Genomic DNA, 19,983 nt, shown 5'->3' with positions numbered 1-19,983 from the left:
AAAGAGTGGTCATTGAAAACAGGCCTCAATTCACTTGACCAACCAGCTGTCCTGCCCTTCAATTCTATATATTATTTCATATCACTGTAATAAAGCCAGTATGAACCTAGACAGCAAAAAAATTAAAATGCAGGAACATAAACAAAATATGCATCAAACATTAAGTATGAAGTGCAGTGTTTCACTAGTCAATTGCACTAATAACATTAAAAATCTTACACTAAGCAATCTGTATGCACAACTTTAGAAGGCTATGCTGTTTGCTGGAGCACTGAATTGGGGTGCATTGTATTCAGATACTTAGTTAATACAAGTGAATGGAGACTACAGACTATAAATATGCCAAAAGAAAGATGACGAGTAATCAAACAAATCAAAAATGAATCAACAAACATGAATCAAATCTATGCCACAATTTACATAAAAACAGAGAGAGACGCTAAAGTACATAAAAGTCGATGAATGAATGGAAAACTAAAGTATTGAGCAAAGGAATAAAGAAGGTGGCCAAATTCCCAGGCTGACAAATAAAGCAAAATGACTTCATTCTTGTGAAATCAGTAATCAGTTTCTAGGTCTACTTGTGTTTGTTCTCCTTCATCAATGAAAGATTCATCATCCATTACCATTTACTTTTCATTCTTGGGAAACTGGTAATTAGTTTCTTAACAATGCAGCAATGGACAAAAGCGTAATTAAATTGGAAGCTTCACAGAACTTAAATAAAACACAAAAACAACTCAAAGTGACCCCTGCTGAGGACCAAGCATCTTCACAAGTTCAGCATCTCTGATTTAGTACAAAAAGCATGGTACAAAAAGGAAAGTAACATTCAGAGAGGATGGCATTGGTTCAAAGTTTGCACTGTATAGGAACTGTAAATGGAAAATCAATAGAAATAGGCAACTTCATTACTTTAGTCAAAGTCAAGTTACTTAAAAAATGAAATAATCCTAATACTCATTATCTTAGTTATAGAAGTCTCTGATTCACTAATAAACATGTTTTATCTGGATACTTCTTTGAATTGTTTATGCTTGCTTCCAAAGCCTTACACTCAAGGCTCAGCCCGTAGCTGAAAGAGCAAATTAGCAGGAAGTAGAATTTAAAACAAAAGGTAAAAGATAAAGTCACCAAAGTCCCAGATGACGAGAGGTTGCTCTCCTCTTCGAGGGGAGAGCTGACTGGTGGTGATGTAACCTAAGGATCACCATACTTTAGGCAAGGGGCAAGGTTGAGAAGCCAGGCCTTCAGGAATAACCTCAACCGGTACGGGAATTGAACCCACGCTGTTGGCGTCACTCTGCATCACAGACCAGTGTCCAGCCAACTGAGCTTTTAAGTAGAAGTCCTGTGACTTGAGATGCTGTGAGGAACAATTAGCAGAATAGTGTGATATGTTCTTTAGTCCTCTCACCACAGGAATTCCATGGCACTGCAGGAATTGTCACTCCCTTGCTCATTCTGGTAAAGTTAATTAATGTGTTATGCTCCTCCACTGAGATCAATATAAAGTAATCCATGATTCTACAGACTTTGGTCTTCATTTCACTTTGTCAAATATGGATGTGGCTTGGAAATGTTATGAAATTCTACTTTTGAGCACTGCTGCTGATTTGTTTCCTTCATTAGGAAGCGTGACCATATTGCAGGCATAAACGTCAAAATGAATTCCCCAGATTCCCCCTACCCCCCAGTGATAAACAGGATGAAATCCTCCACTCAGTAAATCTCTATTGTGTGAGGCAGTAGATTTTGTTGCTGAGCTATACTTTTAATTGGTAAACTCTAGGTCAATAAATTGAATTGTTTGCACTGGGGCTGAGCTTAATTAGCTCGGGTCATCTTGGGTCAAAGCAACTCCTCCCCCTTGAAAAACAAGCCATAAACCTGATTCATTGGAAGTTATCTAACAGTTCAACTAGTGTACTGTTTATGATGATTCATATCACCATTATTTTATATTAAATTTGTTGCTTATGGGAATGTAGAAACATGGTCAGATTTTTGATACAAAAATTGGGCAAATAATTGAATAAATTTCAATGATGTCATTAACTATGCACGTTGTGATAAACTTTAGTTTTAGACCATACCTCATGCATTGTGCTTTGGGATTATTTTGTATTAATATTTTGATCTATATCTAGGACTAACTTCATTACATTGTGGTAAACCAATGCAATCTGCCATATTTCTATACCCCCTCCACTCAAACTACTTGGCAGAAGCTAGCATTAACCCTTTGAAAAAGCAAATAACTCTGACCCCAGGAAGTAGGGATGAAGGCCAGGGATTTAACCTCATGATTTGTAGAATCCTTGTTCTGCAGAAGATATTCCAGGACCTCCAAGATCCCCGCCTAAGTCACATACCATTCTGAAGGAATAAACTATGGGGGCAGGAGGGGTTAATGTTCAAGCACCACATTAAGGAGTTCTCCCCTGTTGCCTCCCAATGCAGCATCATGTTCCTGCTTATGAACACAGGCATTCAATGAAGTACAGACATTGAGGCTTGGATGTAATTATGAAAAAGATAGGTAGAAGGAGGTGGTTGCTGAATGTTTGGGCCTATTTTGCCTTTGAATTATTTGAAGATTGATTCTACAAGTCTCTTGTCTTTCATGTAAAAATACTTCCGTAGACGGTGGAATCCAATGACAGGAATGCAATTTCAAACCTCATCCACATCTGTTCCCTCTACAACCAGCAATTGAAAATACAGCCCATATTTTTCACACAACTACCTCCCACCTCAAATCAATTCTGCAGTTATTAGTGATGTCTTTCTACACCACCTCTTCAGACGATTCCCATAGCATCACAGACCACTTGAAAGAATTAATAAATGTTAACATTTTACTTTAACTGGCTATTGGTTTTCAGTGAGACTATTGTTAATGTGGTCATTAATCCTGCTACATGATTAGTTAGTTTATGTATTATACTTAAAGAACTGCTCAATAAGCTAATATATTCAAGTCCAAGAAGAAAGGGGAAAGCTGAATGTCTTGTGTGAAGAGCATTGCATCAGACCTATGAACAGAAGAATATGTAATGGTTTAGTCCATGAAACAGCATTATTGAATTGCCAAATTGATTTCATGATGATTTGTTTAGATTTGTCTGGATGCATTGCAAAAACTCACATTGTAATGTAAAGCTAGTGTTTATGGCCAACACGCAAAACTTTAAGGAGAGTAGAATCTTCCAAGCTGCTCCAAAAATCACGCATTCCCAAAAACATCTTTTGAGATAACAATCCTTCTTTAAGAGAGAATCCTTCTGAGTCGAAAGGCTCACTCAGAAGGCAGACATGAAGGGAAACACCCAACGAAAGTATGTTCTACAAAATATCTTTTACATTTAGATTTGATGGCAAATTATTTTTACTGGCAGGGTGTGAAAACCTCACCTCAAAGTAGGATGACCTAAACCACTTTTATATTCATTGCACGTGGAAAGATTGTTTTCATGAAAACTGAAGCTTTAAATAATGATTTCAGCACAAAATGGCTTCTAGCCCAGACTCGCTAACTGGAATCTGACACTGCAATAAATAAGCTGACATTTTTTTTCACTCCTGAGATCTTCTGCATTCATAATGTTTATTAAATACAGGTCAAGAGCATTATTGATGAATTGAGAATAATTTTCGATGGCTCTTACACAAGTGTCAGTTGCATAGATATAAGGGGCAAAAGGTCAATTGATGTCTGGAGAATAGGGACTCATCAAATTTACTTCTGTGTACTTTGATGTTAATTTTTCTCAGACTGAAGTTAAGATTTGATTTCACAGTTAAATAGCAAATCACAATTCCAAATTTAGAAACAAAAAGAGGGAAAAAACAGAATTTACGATCAGAAAGATAAACCTATGTATTATTTCTTATCAGTGTATCAGGGACTTACATTTTGAAGAAAGTTTTCCTCAGAAAATAGACTTTGGGGAGTTTTCATTGAAGTATCTAAAATTACAAAACAGATTAAAAATTTAGGCAAAATGTTTGCCATCAAATACCGGGGGACACATATTAAATATTGGAAAAATAGAAATAACAAGATGGAAATATTTTACATAAAATATAATGGATTTGTTGAATTAATCTTCAAATAATTTATATGAATTTAAAAGACAATTAATTGCGATTATGAAGAGATAAAGCATTGAAAGATAAGATGAGAATGTTAGTGGTAAGAATGAGATTGCTGAAAAAAAGAAAAAAGGCCTTTTGGAATAAATAGCCCTTTTCTTTTTATAATTTTTTATGTTCTTAGCTCCTTGAAGCCAATTGTAGTACAGGTATTTTTGGGAAAAGTGATTTATATTTTTCAACATTTTTAGTCTTATTTCTTTAAGTTTTAAGGTCCCCCTCACTGCCAAGATAAAAGGTGATAATATTTTGGGCAAAGATGGAGATGAGTTTTGTTTCACATTGATCAAATGGGTGTTGGATGGGGAATTCACAATAGCTGTCCAGAGGAATTAGTATGAGATCTAATCAGTCTTAGTCTTGGACCTCATTACAATGTGGCAACAAACAGGTAGCACAAAACGTGCTCCCAGTAGGTGCTCACCGATTCGGGAGGCAGTTAGTTACTCAGGTATGATGTTAATTGTAACAGCTTGCAGCAGCACCTTGAAAGTGCATTTAGAATCAGAAATACAAAGAAACCGCAGCCAACATGTCTCCAGAACTGTCCTACAGTTTCTTCACAGAATATTTCAAATATTCAAAATCTAAAGCTACTACCATAAAAATATCTCCTTAGGTTCCACCCAGCTTTCCCAGAAAACAGCTGAGAATATCCTTACTTATTGCTGGAGTTGGCAGCTTGCTGGCTTGTACAGCCCATGATTAGTGAACAGGTATAGGAACTGGCAGCAACCAGGCAGACAGAGATGAAAATGGCTTTTATCTTTGTCGGTCTGTTTTGCATGCATGTATGAGGCCTCCACCTGCTTCTAATCAGGCTTATAGGTATGCAGATTTTCCTGCCAATCATAGGATCAGAAAATCAAATCAATGATGATACAACGATAAGTTAATGTGACTGCCTCCTCCTCTGCAGACCACGCCCTAAGGGGGCATTGGCAATAGATTGGCCTGTGATTAAGCTTGGCAAAGTATTGCAATGCTTTGCCATGATCTTCTGCAGTGTGGCTGACTAGGAAACCCCTACTCTTCCAATGTGTTATCAGGTATATTGAAAGGATTTACAGACTGAACCACTGGCCACATTATAAACATGCCTTCTGTGCTCATCCGGAATTGAAGTGGAACTTATACTCGGAACATCTGGCCCACAGGAAGGGACACTACTACTGCACCACAAGACATCCTGCAGGGTGACAACCAGATGCTTTAATTTGATTCTGCCTCATTTTAAAGTGCAAACAAGAGAGAACAACATTAAATTGTCACTGATGTGTTGTTGTAATCTCAAGAATTGCTGAAGGCAATGAAAGCATGTTCATTGTTTGGGATTGTTGTGTGCTTTGCAAATAGACGGATGAAAATGTTTGCTACCCTCCCCTGTGCAAGGCTAAACTGATGTGCAGTCTCTCCCACCATTCCAGCCGTTAAGTGCTTATGAAGACCATTTTCAGCACTTTGGCTATCTTACTCTTATTCATATTGCAAATCTTCTCAAGATGAAGAATATCCATGAACACACCAACATTTGTAAGTGCATTTCCGCAACAAACATGTAGCAACTAAGAGCAATGCTTAAGATTAATATTTGTTGCCATTTTAAAATGAGCCTCAGTTGTCATGAACCTACACTTATGTCAAGGGTCAGGATCAAGATAGATTTCCAACTTAAAATGATCAGAATTCATATTAAATTAATTTTTCTTAATTAAATATAAACCAAATTAGTTTATTTAAGTTTAGATACATCTGTTTTCTTTAATTAAAGGGGTGTCATTCATTCACAGAAAGGCAAAACATTAATGTGCATGTATGTCTCCATTTTTGCCTTGTCCACAACATTGTTGAGTCTGACTAAAGGGACAAAATGTATTTTGTAACACTATTATAAGCTGTAAATCTTCCTACTTTATAAGTAACTGGCAGCTTGATGATTTGCTGCCTCTGGCCAAAATCAAATCAGTAATGCATTTCATTTACCATTATACAGTTTCAGCACTAGACTACTGTATTTAATTGCTTAAACTGGAGTTTGGTGAGTGAGGGGTTTCAGTGAAGAGGGGAAGGAAGTGATCCTTGCATTTTCTTCCTTTCCCCAGCCTCTCGTACCTGGCTCTCGGTGGCTGGTTGGCAAGTAACTGTTGTATTCTAATTGTAATAAAGAGTTTTTAATGTTATGGTGTGGCAGATCAGTTCAGCCAAGTACAATGTGTGTCTTGTGATATGTGGGGAGTTATGGATGCATCATGTGTCTCAGATGAACACATCTGTAGAAAGTGTCGCCGGCTGCAGAAGCTTGAGCTCTGGGCATGAGGACTTGAACAGTGGCTGGAGTCGCTGTGGTACATCTGTGCAGCTGGAAACCATGTGGATTTAGGGAGATGGTCACACTGCAGCTTAAGCGCATGCAGGCAGAGAAGGAACGGATGACTGCCAGGTAGTCAAAGAGATCCAGGCAAGTAATTCAGGAACCCTCTGAGTCTATCTTGCTTGCTAATCAGTTTTCCATTTTGGTGAGGGTGATGGTTCCTCAAGGGAGTGCAGCCAAATCCAAGTTAGTCGCACAATAGTGATAGAGTATTCCTTGGTCAGGGGATCAGATAGGCACTTCTGTGGCAAAAAATGTGACTCCAGGATAATGTGTTCCCTTCCTGGTGCCAGAGTCAAGAATATCCACATTAACACCCACCTGGAGAAGGGTGAACAACCAGAGGTCTGTACCCACATTGGTACTACTGATATAAATAAGAAGAGGAATGAAATCCTGGAAGTGGATTTTAGAGGGCTAAGAAAGAAATTAAAAAGCAGGATTTCAGGAGCAATAATCTTAGGATTACTCCCAGCATCACATGCTAGTAAGCATAGATATATAAGGATTGAACAATTGACACATGGCTGGAGAATTGGAATGGGAGGAAGGGCATCAGCTCTCTGAGGCATTGGGACCAGTTCTGTAGTGGGTGTGACCTGTTCAAACTGAACATGTTGCATCATAACCAGACCAGGACTAAAATCCTCACAGGGCAATTTGTTACTGCTAATGGGAAGCATTTAAACTAGCTTGTTGGGGGTTTGGCAACCTGAGGCGTAGTGCAGACAATAGTAAACTAATGGGGAATCAGAGTAAGGGAGAAAGTAATGAAGTCTAAATCAGGGTAATCCTGCATGAAGCACATAAGGATGATAAACCATGTGCTTTCTGTCACTTGTTTTTCCTGGAATAGATCATTAACCTGAAGCCAGAGGGACACCATGCCAAATCACACATAACTGACCAAGAGTCTGTTATTACCAGCCATTGGCATGTTGGAAGGGTTTGCAGTTTGATAACCAACCTGTTTGGCTACATTATGAACAGGCCTTCCATGGTCATCAGGTCTTGGGGTGGTACTCGAGTCTGGAGCTTCTGGTTCAGAGTCAGGGATGCTACTATTATGCCACAATACCTCTGGAGCTACTTAGCCCTGCTGAAAAAAATTACAAACTTCAGGCAGGGGGATCTTCTGGCTACACGTGCCCCAAAACCACAATCTCCTGCACGAGGTCAACACATCTTTCCATGGTCCCACCCCACCACCACCCCCCCTCCCCCCACCATAATTCCTTTGTTTTTACATATATCCAAATCGTCTGGCCTCTACTCAGAGTTCTCGTCTCTTTGACACACACTTCTTATCTTAATTTTCATTGGTGACTATTGAAATATTATTCAGATACCCACAAAGTGCACATCTTGATGCTGTAACCCTAAAACAGCTTTCCTCTTACATGATTTTTTAAACTGTAACAGCCAGTGTGCGAACCACATGAAACTTGGAACTGATACTGTACCTTGTTCCCAAGATATTACATTAGTGACCTGACATTGAACAGTGTAGTATTTAAACAGCCACAGCATCACCATCTGACACTCATGTATAGCCCCAGAGTAATTCTCAAACATTTGCAGTCATTATGCGTAGAGCGAGTTACTTACAATAAGGATAAATTAGGTTGGATATGCTGCGTTTCCTTAACTGTAAATTTATTTTCTCAACTCAATTAAATTGCAGCAAATAAGGAATGTAGCAATTGCCTGATGTTGCTTATGATGACACTTAGTACATATCATGTGTTCCATTCCCAACAAAGCTGTAGATTTATTCGATGTTATCAGCCAAGCTGCGGTCATTCTCCAGCAGGAAAACTTAGATACGCTTGACATAATCAAATCAGTTCCTGGCACTACTTCAAACTGAATCTGCAGCCATTTGCAACCTGGCAATCAGCAGTCCTATCGACTTTCAGTATTGGATCACAGACAAAGGCAAGAGAAAAATGCAGAAACTGTTAAAGTTAGCAGAATCCAACAAAAGACTGCTGCTTGCAAACTCCAGCAGGGCAGATAACTGGCACTGAGCAGGCAGCCATGTTTCTCCAAGTCAGCAAGGGCAATTGAAGTAAAACAATGACATTCAACCAACTGGGAAAAAACTCTCCCTCTTCACCACCACAACAGAAATGGAAAGAGTGATCTTGGTTGTGGTGGTGTTTGGAGGAATGGTGCAATGAAGAATATTGATACAGCTGGTACTAAAAGAACAATTTCCATGAGATTAAAGGATAGTCATTAATATTTTAGGCAACAAAAACTGCTGAAACCAGGTTGGCATATAAATAACAAACAGTGCTGAGTGCTAGACTTTAATTTTTAATGAGGCTTGAGCTATTTGACAATTAATCACTCTCTCAAGGCTCAAGGCTATTGCTGTATATGAATTCCTGCTGAATGTACATAAATGTTCGTCAATAAGCTGAAAGAGGATTGTGGGATCTCACAATTTGTTTTCTTACAGTGACTATAAATAAGAATCAATTTTGACTGTCTCACAGTTTCTCTGTTTAAATTGTGATATTTGTTTATCTGGACTAAGGTATCAATCACTCACTTGCACAAAGCTGGAGTCTGCCCAGTTTGGAGTGGTGTAAAAACTAAATTAGCTGTCTTTCACTTCTGGAGTACTTTGCTTTGACTCTTAGCATTACTCAGTCAGTTGGGTTTTGTCAGATTCCAGCTAAGGCACTGGAAGGAGCCTTTGGTTAGTGGATCAAAAATGATGTCACCTGACAGAAGCTGGCTTTCCTTCTTGTTCACCAATAACAGAGCATTATTATGGGGAACCTAGTAATATAGAACCTACTGATGCAAAAGCTGGATGTTGGTGAACATTCTCCAAAAGGAGAAAATACAAGCATGTGGAAACCCATCTATTTTCTTCAAGGACGCTTTCCTGTAATTCTAGAGCAAGGTTTTCTCCAAGTAAAGGATTTGAAGTAGACACTGGGTAATGTAATGCTTATTGTAGTTGAGCAAATTTATGGATGATCACCAAAATTTCCCTTCATTACCCAACAACAGTATTTAAGTCACAAACCTGAGTAAAATTTTAATTTATTTTGTTAGTTCAATCAATGTATTTTATAGATAGTGAAACCTGTGCTGGATTAACTGTTTCAGAAGTGCATTCTATACAGGTGCAGAGTGTTTAGGCTTTTAGCATGGTGGTGATTCTGATACGAGAAACCTGGGGTCAAATTTTTCTCCCTTGGGTAGATGTCGGTTGAGAACACCATGAAGCGTACTCTGCATGATCTAATCTGATAATGGATCATGCCAATATCATGAGTCCAACATATCCTGGGAACAAGTCTACCCCTCAGTGAGTCCTTGTGCCTGGAAGAATGGGCATAAATCCAGCCTTTGAGGCCATAAAATAACTCTGATATGTTTTGCCTTTTGTAATCATGAATCAAAGAGAGATACTTGCTTTTATTTAACTACAGATTATTTGGTTTCAGTGCATCAATTGAGCATTGTAATTGATCCTGCAGAGATTAACCCAACTACTGAATGAGATTTTTGGAAAAGCAAAAGCATGGTGGCATCAGTATAACTTCATTGACCATTCTGTCATTTCAGAATGGATTTCCTTTATTCCTCTTGCCTAGCTGTGGAACAAAGTGAAAATTAAAAGGGGACCTAAGATGTGTTGAGCCTGTTCATAACATTGAGTTGTATGAGCAGGGTGTTAGGAGAAGGCTGTGAGAGATTTCTACTGAATTATAGTAGCAGAGAAGAAGCAACTCTGGGGAAATTCCTGGCCCAAGTGTTTATTTTTTTTGCCACATGTGATGGCACTATGAACAAATCGCAAATTGATATAAATATTTTAATAAATTACATTTTAAATTTTTAACATTTCAGGATTGGTGTATTGGATCCCTAATATGAAAGCACACTCTGAATCCAGTGGGAAAACTGGAAAAATGTCCCTACTTTCCCTTTAAACAGTTATGAAATGGTGTTAACCATGGCTACATTGAGGACAAGCGGCTGAACTCTTCCGGATGAGGAAGGAAACAGGAACCAGAGAAAAATAAATGACAGAAACGTGCAAAATTATGAAAAATAAATACCTGCACTTTGCTTATTCATTGTTGCTAATGCATACAGATGTTTGCATATTTATTTCTGAGCATTTCGATCGAAGCTGAATGATTATTCAGAGTATTCAGGTTCTTGTTCCAATGAAATGCTGTTATTGAAATCCACATAATTTTGTTTCCATGAAGGGGGAGGATTACGTGTGGGGCAACACTGTAATATTAATCCAAAGTTGTCATAAGCAAAAAAACCATAATTGTAGCATATCAAGTAATATTCTTATTCCACATCTAAAGATTTGCTTCAGGCAATAAGAAAAAACTACTAAAATTTGTCCACTTTTGAAGTATTTTAGCAACCCAAATAAAACAGTAATTCTGGCCATCACTGTTACTAAGATACAGATGGGAGGTGCAATTTCCACAAATGTAGTTTGTCTGTGTGAGCTTTGATCCATGTAATATAAAAAAAATCCAGGTACATCTTAATACTGAGAGGCTAGCATTTCCAGTTATTCAGAAGAACTTGCACAGTTGAGCAAAAAGCAAATTATTAATAAAATAAATGCCTTTACAGAGTCAATTGCTTCAACAAAACAGTATTCTGCAGGACTGTTAGGACTGGAAGAAAAACAGGAGTGAGGTGTATGATCAAAAAAAGTGAGATATGTCACAAAACCTATTTAAACAAAAAGTGCTGTGTTTATTTTTAAGAGTGGGGTTGATCAAAACAGGCCATATTTTTAAACCAAGTGTGTGAGTCATAGTCCTAATGACTAAAATTGGACAAACATTGTATAAATAAAAGCAAAATACTGTGGAAGCTGAAGATCTGCAATAAGAACTGAAAACACTGGAAAATCCCAGCAGGTCTGGCGGCATATGTGTAGAGAGAGAAAAACAAAGCTAATGATTTGAGTTCAATATAACCCTTCTTTGGAAACAGAAGTTCCAAATAGGAGTCACACTGGGCTCAAAACATTAACTCTCTCTATAAATACTGCAGAACGTTGTGTGAACTTCAGCCTCCGTTCAGTCTTATACACAATTCTTAAGTGTAGTGTGCATGTCATATTTTTGCAACGCTCTACTATATTTCCGAACTCTTTTATTTTTCCAGGTAGTCCTTTAACTCAGATGATATATTGACACTTCATTTTTTTTCTTTTTAGGTTGGTGGTCATACAATGCTCCCCATTCGTTGGATGCCCCCTGAGAGCATTATGTATAGGAGATTTACCACTGAAAGTGACGTGTGGAGCTTGGGGGTGGTATTATGGGAGATCTTTACCTACGGAAAGCAGCCCTGGTACCAGCTGTCAAACAATGAGGTTTGTATAGGATTTTATAAACTGTAATCAAAAGGTAGCAGTCATTCATTAAGTACACCACTGCAGTACAGCTGAGGAGGGAGAACAGTGATTCCCTTAACTCATATATTACCTGAAAACAAGTGCCCCAGAGCAGGGACGGTTGCAAGTTTGATCACCATTTGCTCAGTGCTTTATCCAGGCTTTGTCAGGTAGTCAGGAATTAAACAGATACTACAACATTTACAATTAGGGGAGAGGGAAAATTGGAGAAGTAGGTACTTCCTGACACTCTTGGAGACTGACTAAAGGGTTATTGTAGACAAACGAAGAACAAGCATCAACACCCAGCCTCTAAGTTATAGGCATCTGGCATGGCATTGAAGTAAAAGGAAGTAAAATACAAAACAAATGGAACAAGTTGAAGCAGAGGTGACATACAGTTAGTAATCAGTCAAATCCTAAAGGTGAAGCTGCTGCTAATAATGTTTTTTTCGGATTTTTTTCACCAGGTTATTGAATGCATCACACAAGGCCGTGTGCTGCAACGGCCTCGGACCTGCCCAAAAGAGGTGTATGACCTGATGCTTGGTTGCTGGCAGCGTGAACCACACATGAGGCTCAACATCAAGGAAATTCACAGTCTCCTCCAGACATTGGCAAAGGCCTCCCCAGTTTATCTGGATATTCTCGGCTAAGCACCACTTTCACAATTGTAGGCGTGCGTGTGTGTGCGAGATTGTTGCTGCATTACGAAGAAACGTGCTCTGATCCCTGACAGTATTAATCGCAATGAGGAGAAGCTTTAAAAGGCAAAATATGGCAAAACCTCTCCATCTGCAGACATATTATTGACTTTGAGTTTTATCATTCTCACTCAAATTGATCTGGCTTTTACTCATTTGCAACTCTGCCTTGAAGCAGGCCTTAATCTAACTGATTATTCTGCTGAAGACAGTCAAAATTTCTCACTGCAATTAACGAATATTCTTAGTGATTTGCCTCTGATTTGGATGAAAAAAGGGAAGAACAGATAACTGTGAATCATAAATACCCAGATGCAACACAAAGAAAGGAAAATAATTGATTCAACTATGTATATTTCACCTGCCATGGACAAAAATCTTAACTGAGACTGAAGAAATATTAATGTATATGGAAAACATTTTTAATTCAGTGAAGGAAGGCATTATGTCATGATTTACTGCATACTGATAATTTAATAGGTTTCAAGTTCACCAGTGGACTCTCTAAAACTGACATCGAAAACATGGTATTATTTCGCCACTTCACTTAAGTCCATTATTCAGAAACTTCTCCCGGCTTCTTGCTTTTTCAGTTTTTTTTTGCTTTGAATAACATGTCTCACAAAGAAGCAAGTGCAATACAACAATTTGCTGTGAACCGGGCATCTAGAACAATGTGCGACTTTAATTATGTGAATGCAGTCTCCAGATTCTGAGCTTCAGGCTGGAGCAGGCTGCAACGTTCAGTATTAATTTCAGGGTCAAATACTGAAGGTGATTGACTTTAATAACACAGCACTTGTAGTTGTCTAGGCAAATCATCTGAAAATGTACTTATCCTAAAGCATTTTCCCCTTTGGTATGTGAGTGAAATATAATTGTGCATGATCCTAATACCATAATGTATGTACAAACTATCGCTCATATCTTGTACACCTTTTAGATGTAGAATGTTATCCATAATGGTGTTACATATATTTAATTAGAAACCCTATTGGAGGCCATTAGCTGCAGGAAATGGCCTTATGCTTTAACAGTACGATGGGATGATAGAAATGCAGAAATATGGACAAATTTATAAAGATCAAATAATCTGCAAAGAGACAGTGAAATTAAGTCCCTAGGGTAGACAGAAGTGTTCCTATAATTAACATATGATAGCCATCACATAAAACCTAGCCTAGCCATGTTGCTATGGTATCTCCATTCTCGATATCCTTTGCTTGCTTAATTTTCTTTCTCCGTCTAATAATATTCTGACAGATAGAGCATGGGTACATTGCAGTACAAGATGCATGGTCGATGGCTCATGTCTAGCTTGTTGACATATAAATCTCAGTTATCCGTTGATGCTGGGGACAAGTTCAGACTAAAGTAAGCACTTGGTCTGTCAAAACCTAATGTTTTCTCCTTTTAAAAGCATACTCCCTCTGTGAGGGAGCACAGCTGTAACTTGTAACTGCATTCAGCAACAAAGCATGGATTGCTCTTAGGATTTGTCTGTTCTCCTATTTTATCAGAAAACCTGAGGAGATCTGTATAGGATATCCATTCAATTTTTTTAAATTTTATGGCCAAATATTTAATAATTTAATACCTTGAGTTTATTTACAATTTTTTATTTTTTACATAATTTATTAATTGGAGCATAACTGCGTTTGATTGTTTTGCTTCCTTAAGTGGGGTTCAAATGGCTGTTAATTAGCAAAAGAATTGAGTTGTATATAAATGGCAGAGGTTATTTTTCATTATGTCCTGCTATTCACTTGAGATTTGATGGATTCATTAAACTGAATTCTTAACTACCAGAGCCACGGTAGTTCAGAGAGATATAAAAATGAATTTACACCCTGTGGATATGCAGGGGAGCATAACAGATACTGTTGTAGACGTTCTCAGGATGATCCATCAAGTGACCTGAGATCAATGGATTTTTGTTAGGCAATGGTATCAAGAAATATGAAGCAAAAGCAGGTGAGTAGAGGTGAGGTAGGGATTGGCCACACTCTATTGAATTTGGGAATTTTTGAGGGGCCTACTCCCATTCCTATATTCCAACACTCCCTTGTTCCTATGATCAGAAGGATGTGCCTTCCGTCTACTTTAAAAGTATTAACAATTATACTGCATTGCAATATTACTGCGAATGTACAAAGAGCAAGAAGTTAGTGAATTTTGTTGTGAATCTCAGCCTACCACATTATAACATTGAACTCAGCAAGTAGGTCTTTCTTCAAGACGTTCAAAACTTCTGGACATTTGAATTATTGATATCAATCAAAATATATGATATTGGCTATTAAGCTGGTAAAATCACATCCATTTCTTACACTGCATTCTCTGCTGCTCTTACTGTTCCTTTTGTAAAAGGTAATAGTTATGAACATAATAACTGAGGAAGAAAAGTCCTCAGCAATATCTACATGCTGATGAAATCTCCAAATACTTTGTGGGCATAAGATGTGGCAAATGTTTGTCTTAAGAGGTTGAAAATAAATCAACAAATGAGGTAACTTCTATGAAACATTTTTGTGAATTCTGTAGATGTTGAAGTGTGGCATCCATGGTGTAATATGCTTTCGGCTCATTATTGACATGTGCCATGCCTGACATAAACTAATTTTAGCATTTTAGAGAGATTAATGTATTAGCAATAGTTGGACCAAGGCACTGAAGGAAGGGATGCTTCTGTAAAAATGAATACTATTGTCACCAGAGCCTGGAAACATTATCTATATTCACATTTGACTCAAAGTCTTGTGCTGTGGTTATATTCTACCTGTTACTGAGCAACCAACTTCTTGCACATTGGATTTATGATGGATTGAGAAAGCACAAGCAACATCAAAGGACATATTAAATAACTGAAGTACAGCTCATTTTATTTAACATTACGTTATAGGGAATAGTTTCCAATCAGGCCACATACAGGCCCAATGTGGGTTAGCTTCATTCTTTGATCATGGTATGAGCATTGTTTTTGACAGTTCAAAGGTCAATGGATATTTCAGCTTGATTTTGTGGCTTTACAACATTTCTTAGTGGTAGTGATTGCCAATCCTCCCTTCAGTAGAAATTACTTGTCACTTCAACAGAATTGGGAAGATTTTTGTGTCCTGGTCTACAAACACAAGTTTTCCAACCTCTTGGAACTGAAACTGTGACCTGTGTCTTTTTTAAATTCAGCTCGATATTTAATATATTTTTCTCTTTCCTTTTGTTCTGGTTAATTATATTTTTCAGTGTCTCCTTTAAAAAAAAACCTCTGATGACATTTCTGTGTTCTACGTCTTTCCCAAGATGTTGAGTTTAAGATTTGCAGGGGCTAGATTATCATCATGTGTCCAATTCCATGGAGTGGAAGCCAGAAGACACATACCTGCTACCCAGTTTGATGGATTTGCTCTGACGTTCGGCCAATTCTCACACTTGGGTCTTGTCTCCATTACTGTCAGCAAGAGCTGAAAGTCCAGCAGATTCAGCACAATGCTCAGCCTGTGCAGATAGTGAGTGGCAGTGGGGGTGGCGATTCCAAGGGACAACCGTGGCAGATGAGATTTTTGTGGGGCTTGGAGGATAACTAATTCCACAAAAATCATTTTGTAAGTTTAACATATCTGGTTTTGATCAGTCTGCTGAACAAATCGGCCTCATGCTGTCTTTATGCTGGAACCTTTTCCATTTTTTCTGTTACAGTCTGTTGTACACATTTATTTCTTGAATGGTCTATGTAGCACTTGGCTGATTTTTAGATGATGCCTAAGTACCTGTGTTATATATTTGTACGTTGAAATGTGACCAGTTTCTCAAAATGAAATGGAAAGTTTCTTGTGATACAACAAATTCAATGGAAAAATTCTGTCTTACAATAAACATTGCCATCAGAAACATATACCTTGTGCTGTTTTAATGTTAGTACATTTAGAGCAAAAGCTATATAAATACATAGCTGATAGACACATGCTATCAAATTCATGCTTGGAGTTAACACACATTAAAACTGGTGTGTGAACATGAGAAATCACACGCACTGATTATTGTATTTGAGCATTTAGGCTAGTTCTTCCAATTTTATGATTATATAGCAGAAAATTACTATGAATCCTGGAAATCTGAAATAAAAACAGAAAATGTGGAAAATACTCAGCGGGTCGGCTAGCATCTGCAGAGAGAGAAACAAACTTAACAAGTTGAGTCAGCGACCCTTTATCAGAACTGAAACTACTCACTTACTTAAGAACTATGATTGCTGGCTGGAATTGTCCTATGTCATCTGCTCAACTGCCGCTGCCAGAGAAAATGGAGAGCTTGGTGCTCAGCCAAATCTCCATTTGCAGCAGAGGGGCTGGAGAATCCCAGCCGTGATCAGAGAATCCCTGCCTACGTCTCTAAGTTGAGGAAGGGAATTTCCAGTTGTACTCACCTCAAGACTGGAAATATGCAGCTGAGATCAAATTTTCCTTCCTGCCTGCAATAATTCCCACTGTGGGCAGGACCGGAAATTTACCCAATGGTTAGTTCTGAACACAGATCTCTGACCTGAAAGATTATGATGTGGAGATGCTGGCGTTGGACTGGGGTAAACACGATAAGAATTCTCACAACACAAGGTTAAAGTCCGACAGGTTTATTTGATAGCAAAAGGGGCCAACTTTCAGAGCGCTGCGAGTGGATTTTGCTACCAAATAAACCCGTTGTACTTTAACCTGGTGTTGTGAGACTTCTTACTGTGAAAGATTAAGGCCGGAATGTCACAGGCATTCACGCCAGAGGGATTTTCCTTCCGGCTGCAGTAAACGGAGATTTGACTGGGCACCAAATTCTCTGACTTTGCTGCAGAGGGAGTGTGGCGTGAATGACCAGTAAAGTCGTGCCCTAACACCTTTTCTCTCACTGCAGATGCTGCCAGTCCTTTTGTATATTTGCTTTTATTTCTTGATATTCTGTTTATATGACAACAGCTTCAAAATCATTGGTAGTGGATTGAAAGCCCAATGTCTTAACTGCATCTGTCATGCCACAGATTTCAAAGATGCTCATGCTTGAAAGTGCATCCTCAGAAATATTGAATCCTACCTTTAAAGGATCACCACTGAGTTTCCGTTGCAGTTACAGTGGCTGATCAATAGAAACCCTCACTGTTGAATATATCGCAAGTATAGAATGTAAAGAATATAACTTTTCTAACTGCTGCATTTGTAAATGCGCTTGTTTTGATTGACAGGTCTAGGCTATTTCACAGCAGGCAGCAGCTTTCAATTCCTCTTTTCTAACCACTGTTTTTAATAAACGTGCCTGTTCTTAACTGCAATGTTTGTAAATAGGCTTGTATTTTCATCTGAAAATCTTGGCTGGCAGTTGTTTTTCCACAGTGAGTCTTCTTGACCAACTCGTGCTGAAATAGTGTATTTGCACTGGAGGTAGCCTTCAGCCATTGAAGAGGCTAGCAACACTCCCCAGCTGCTCTGGCACCCTGGCATTCACAGCACTGCCAGAGGGGAGTGCAAGGTTGGCACTACCAAGGGGAATGCCTGAAAGGGGGGGGGGGTGGTGTGCTGAAGGGGACAGGGCATTTGGTTGGTGGAAGGGAGGTTGCCTCTCTGTTGATTTGGGTAGGGGGTGCTCCCCTTGCCTGCACGGGGGTTTGCTATTTCCATGGTGGATGAGGAGATGGGTGGGTGGGGTGTGTAACACTGCAGTCTCTTTAAAAAGGACGCCCTGATCTCTGTGAAGTGGGCTGTCTGACATTTTGCACATATTAACATTGTAGAGGTGCTGCTGGCGCCAGCAGAAAACACTCTGGCTCTCCCACTGGCAGCAGGACTTCACTTTTTTGCAGTATTGGATCCAAAGGGTGGAGTTCTCTAGCCGCATTGCTCCCAAGACCAGAAAATCTCGCCCGAAATCAATTGACCTTTGCGTAGTCCTGTCCCACCCAATACGATTCATAATTGAAATACATATGATTATAGTATAGTATATGCGATTATAATTGAAATACATTTTCAAGAGCTTAGACTAATTAAAAATTTTATTCAGTTAATTTTGGGTTGACAAGGTGTTTTCCAGCTTACACTACTGAAAAATGCTGATTCATGATCAATCCTTGTTTAAAATGTTAGCTCTTTGGAACGTCTGAATTATTCTTGAATCATTATTGCTTTAGGGACATATTGTTTTCTGGATGCTGGTTTGTAAATGAATGGTGTGACCTTGCTGTTGCCACATTGGTATTGTCAAAGGTTTCAATGCTAAAGTTGCTGCTTCTGCTATGACACTGCTTGTCAGTACTTTGTTCAACAGTAAGAAAACAAAATGATGGCAACAGGGTGGAAAAAATTGCTTCTTGCCTCTTTTTGTAAAAGAAACTTTAATAAATGTTCACGTCACTACAAATAATATGAAATATTGGTGGGCAGAAAACAAATGTGCCAAAATTCATTGGGCTGCAATCTGACGAAGTTGACAGAGTCAGCATAAAGGGAATTAATTTGCATGGGACTGTGGGATGCCTTTTTCTATCTGGGTGCACTTCTGGAATATACATCTTCCTTCTACCCATTGACCCTAGCACCTGCCTGGAAGTTATATATTCAGGCCATACGTAGCAGATAACACATGTCAGACAACATGGCACACTCTTCAATCTTCCATTCAAGATAGTCTCTCCATTTTATTTAATGAAAATAACCCATCTTTGGGCATGAGGAGAATGTGCAAACTCACATCCAAAGTTGTAACTGAATGCCCATCTCTGGCACTGTGAGGCAGCAGGGCTAACCTCCTCACCTGAAGAAGGATATACTTGCCACAGAAGGACTGCAATGGCGGAGGTTCACCAGACTAATTCCTGCGATGGCGGGATTGTCCTATATGAGGGATTGGAGACACTGGGTAGGTATTCCATAGAGTTGAGGAAAATGAGTGGTGATTTCATTGAAATGTTCAAAATTCTAACAGGGCAGATGCAGGAAGGATGTTTCCCCTTGCTGTGCTGGGGGTGGGGTGAAATTCCAGAACCATGGGACATAGTCTCAGAATAAGAAATAGGCCATTAAGGAGTGAAAAAGAATAGAATTTTTACCCCTGAGTGCTGTAACTGTTAAGAACAGACAAATAGCAAGTCTTCTAGATTTTGAAAAGGATAAAGGTTGATTATAAATATTTTTGCAATTGCATCCATTCACACACTAATACTGTCACACGCACACATACTCAATAAAAGATTCTTATCACAAAAAGGTTGCATTTCTGACTTAAAAGTCCAAAAATTCTCTGAGATGAAGTATTGAAGTGTTGCAGACCTGTAGTTTCTTTAATAGTACATTGAAGAATAGAGCCTG

General features: G+C 38.6%; 1 protein-coding gene across 1 annotated transcript in view; it reads left to right on the top strand.

Moving 5' to 3' along the window:
* Window positions 1-16,514, top strand: part of ntrk2a (neurotrophic tyrosine kinase, receptor, type 2a) — a 196,357-nt gene extending 179,843 nt beyond the window's left edge. The window contains exons 16-17 of the mRNA XM_080188833.1: window positions 11,757-11,915; window positions 12,407-16,514. Of these exons, the coding sequence (XP_080044959.1) occupies window positions 11,757-11,915; window positions 12,407-12,592 (345 nt within the window). The 3' untranslated portion in view covers window positions 12,593-16,514. The remainder of the gene's footprint in view (window positions 1-11,756; window positions 11,916-12,406) is intronic.
* The last annotated feature ends 3,469 nt before the right edge of the window (window positions 16,515-19,983 follow it).

This window comes from Carcharhinus amblyrhynchos, chromosome 5, assembly GCF_965287045.1.
Source record: "Carcharhinus amblyrhynchos chromosome 5, sCarAmb.v2.hapA, whole genome shotgun sequence".
Taxonomy (NCBI): domain Eukaryota; kingdom Metazoa; phylum Chordata; class Chondrichthyes; order Carcharhiniformes; family Carcharhinidae; genus Carcharhinus; species Carcharhinus amblyrhynchos.
The sequence above is the reverse complement of the archived record's forward strand: the minus strand, read 5'-3'. Positions and strand labels throughout refer to the sequence as shown.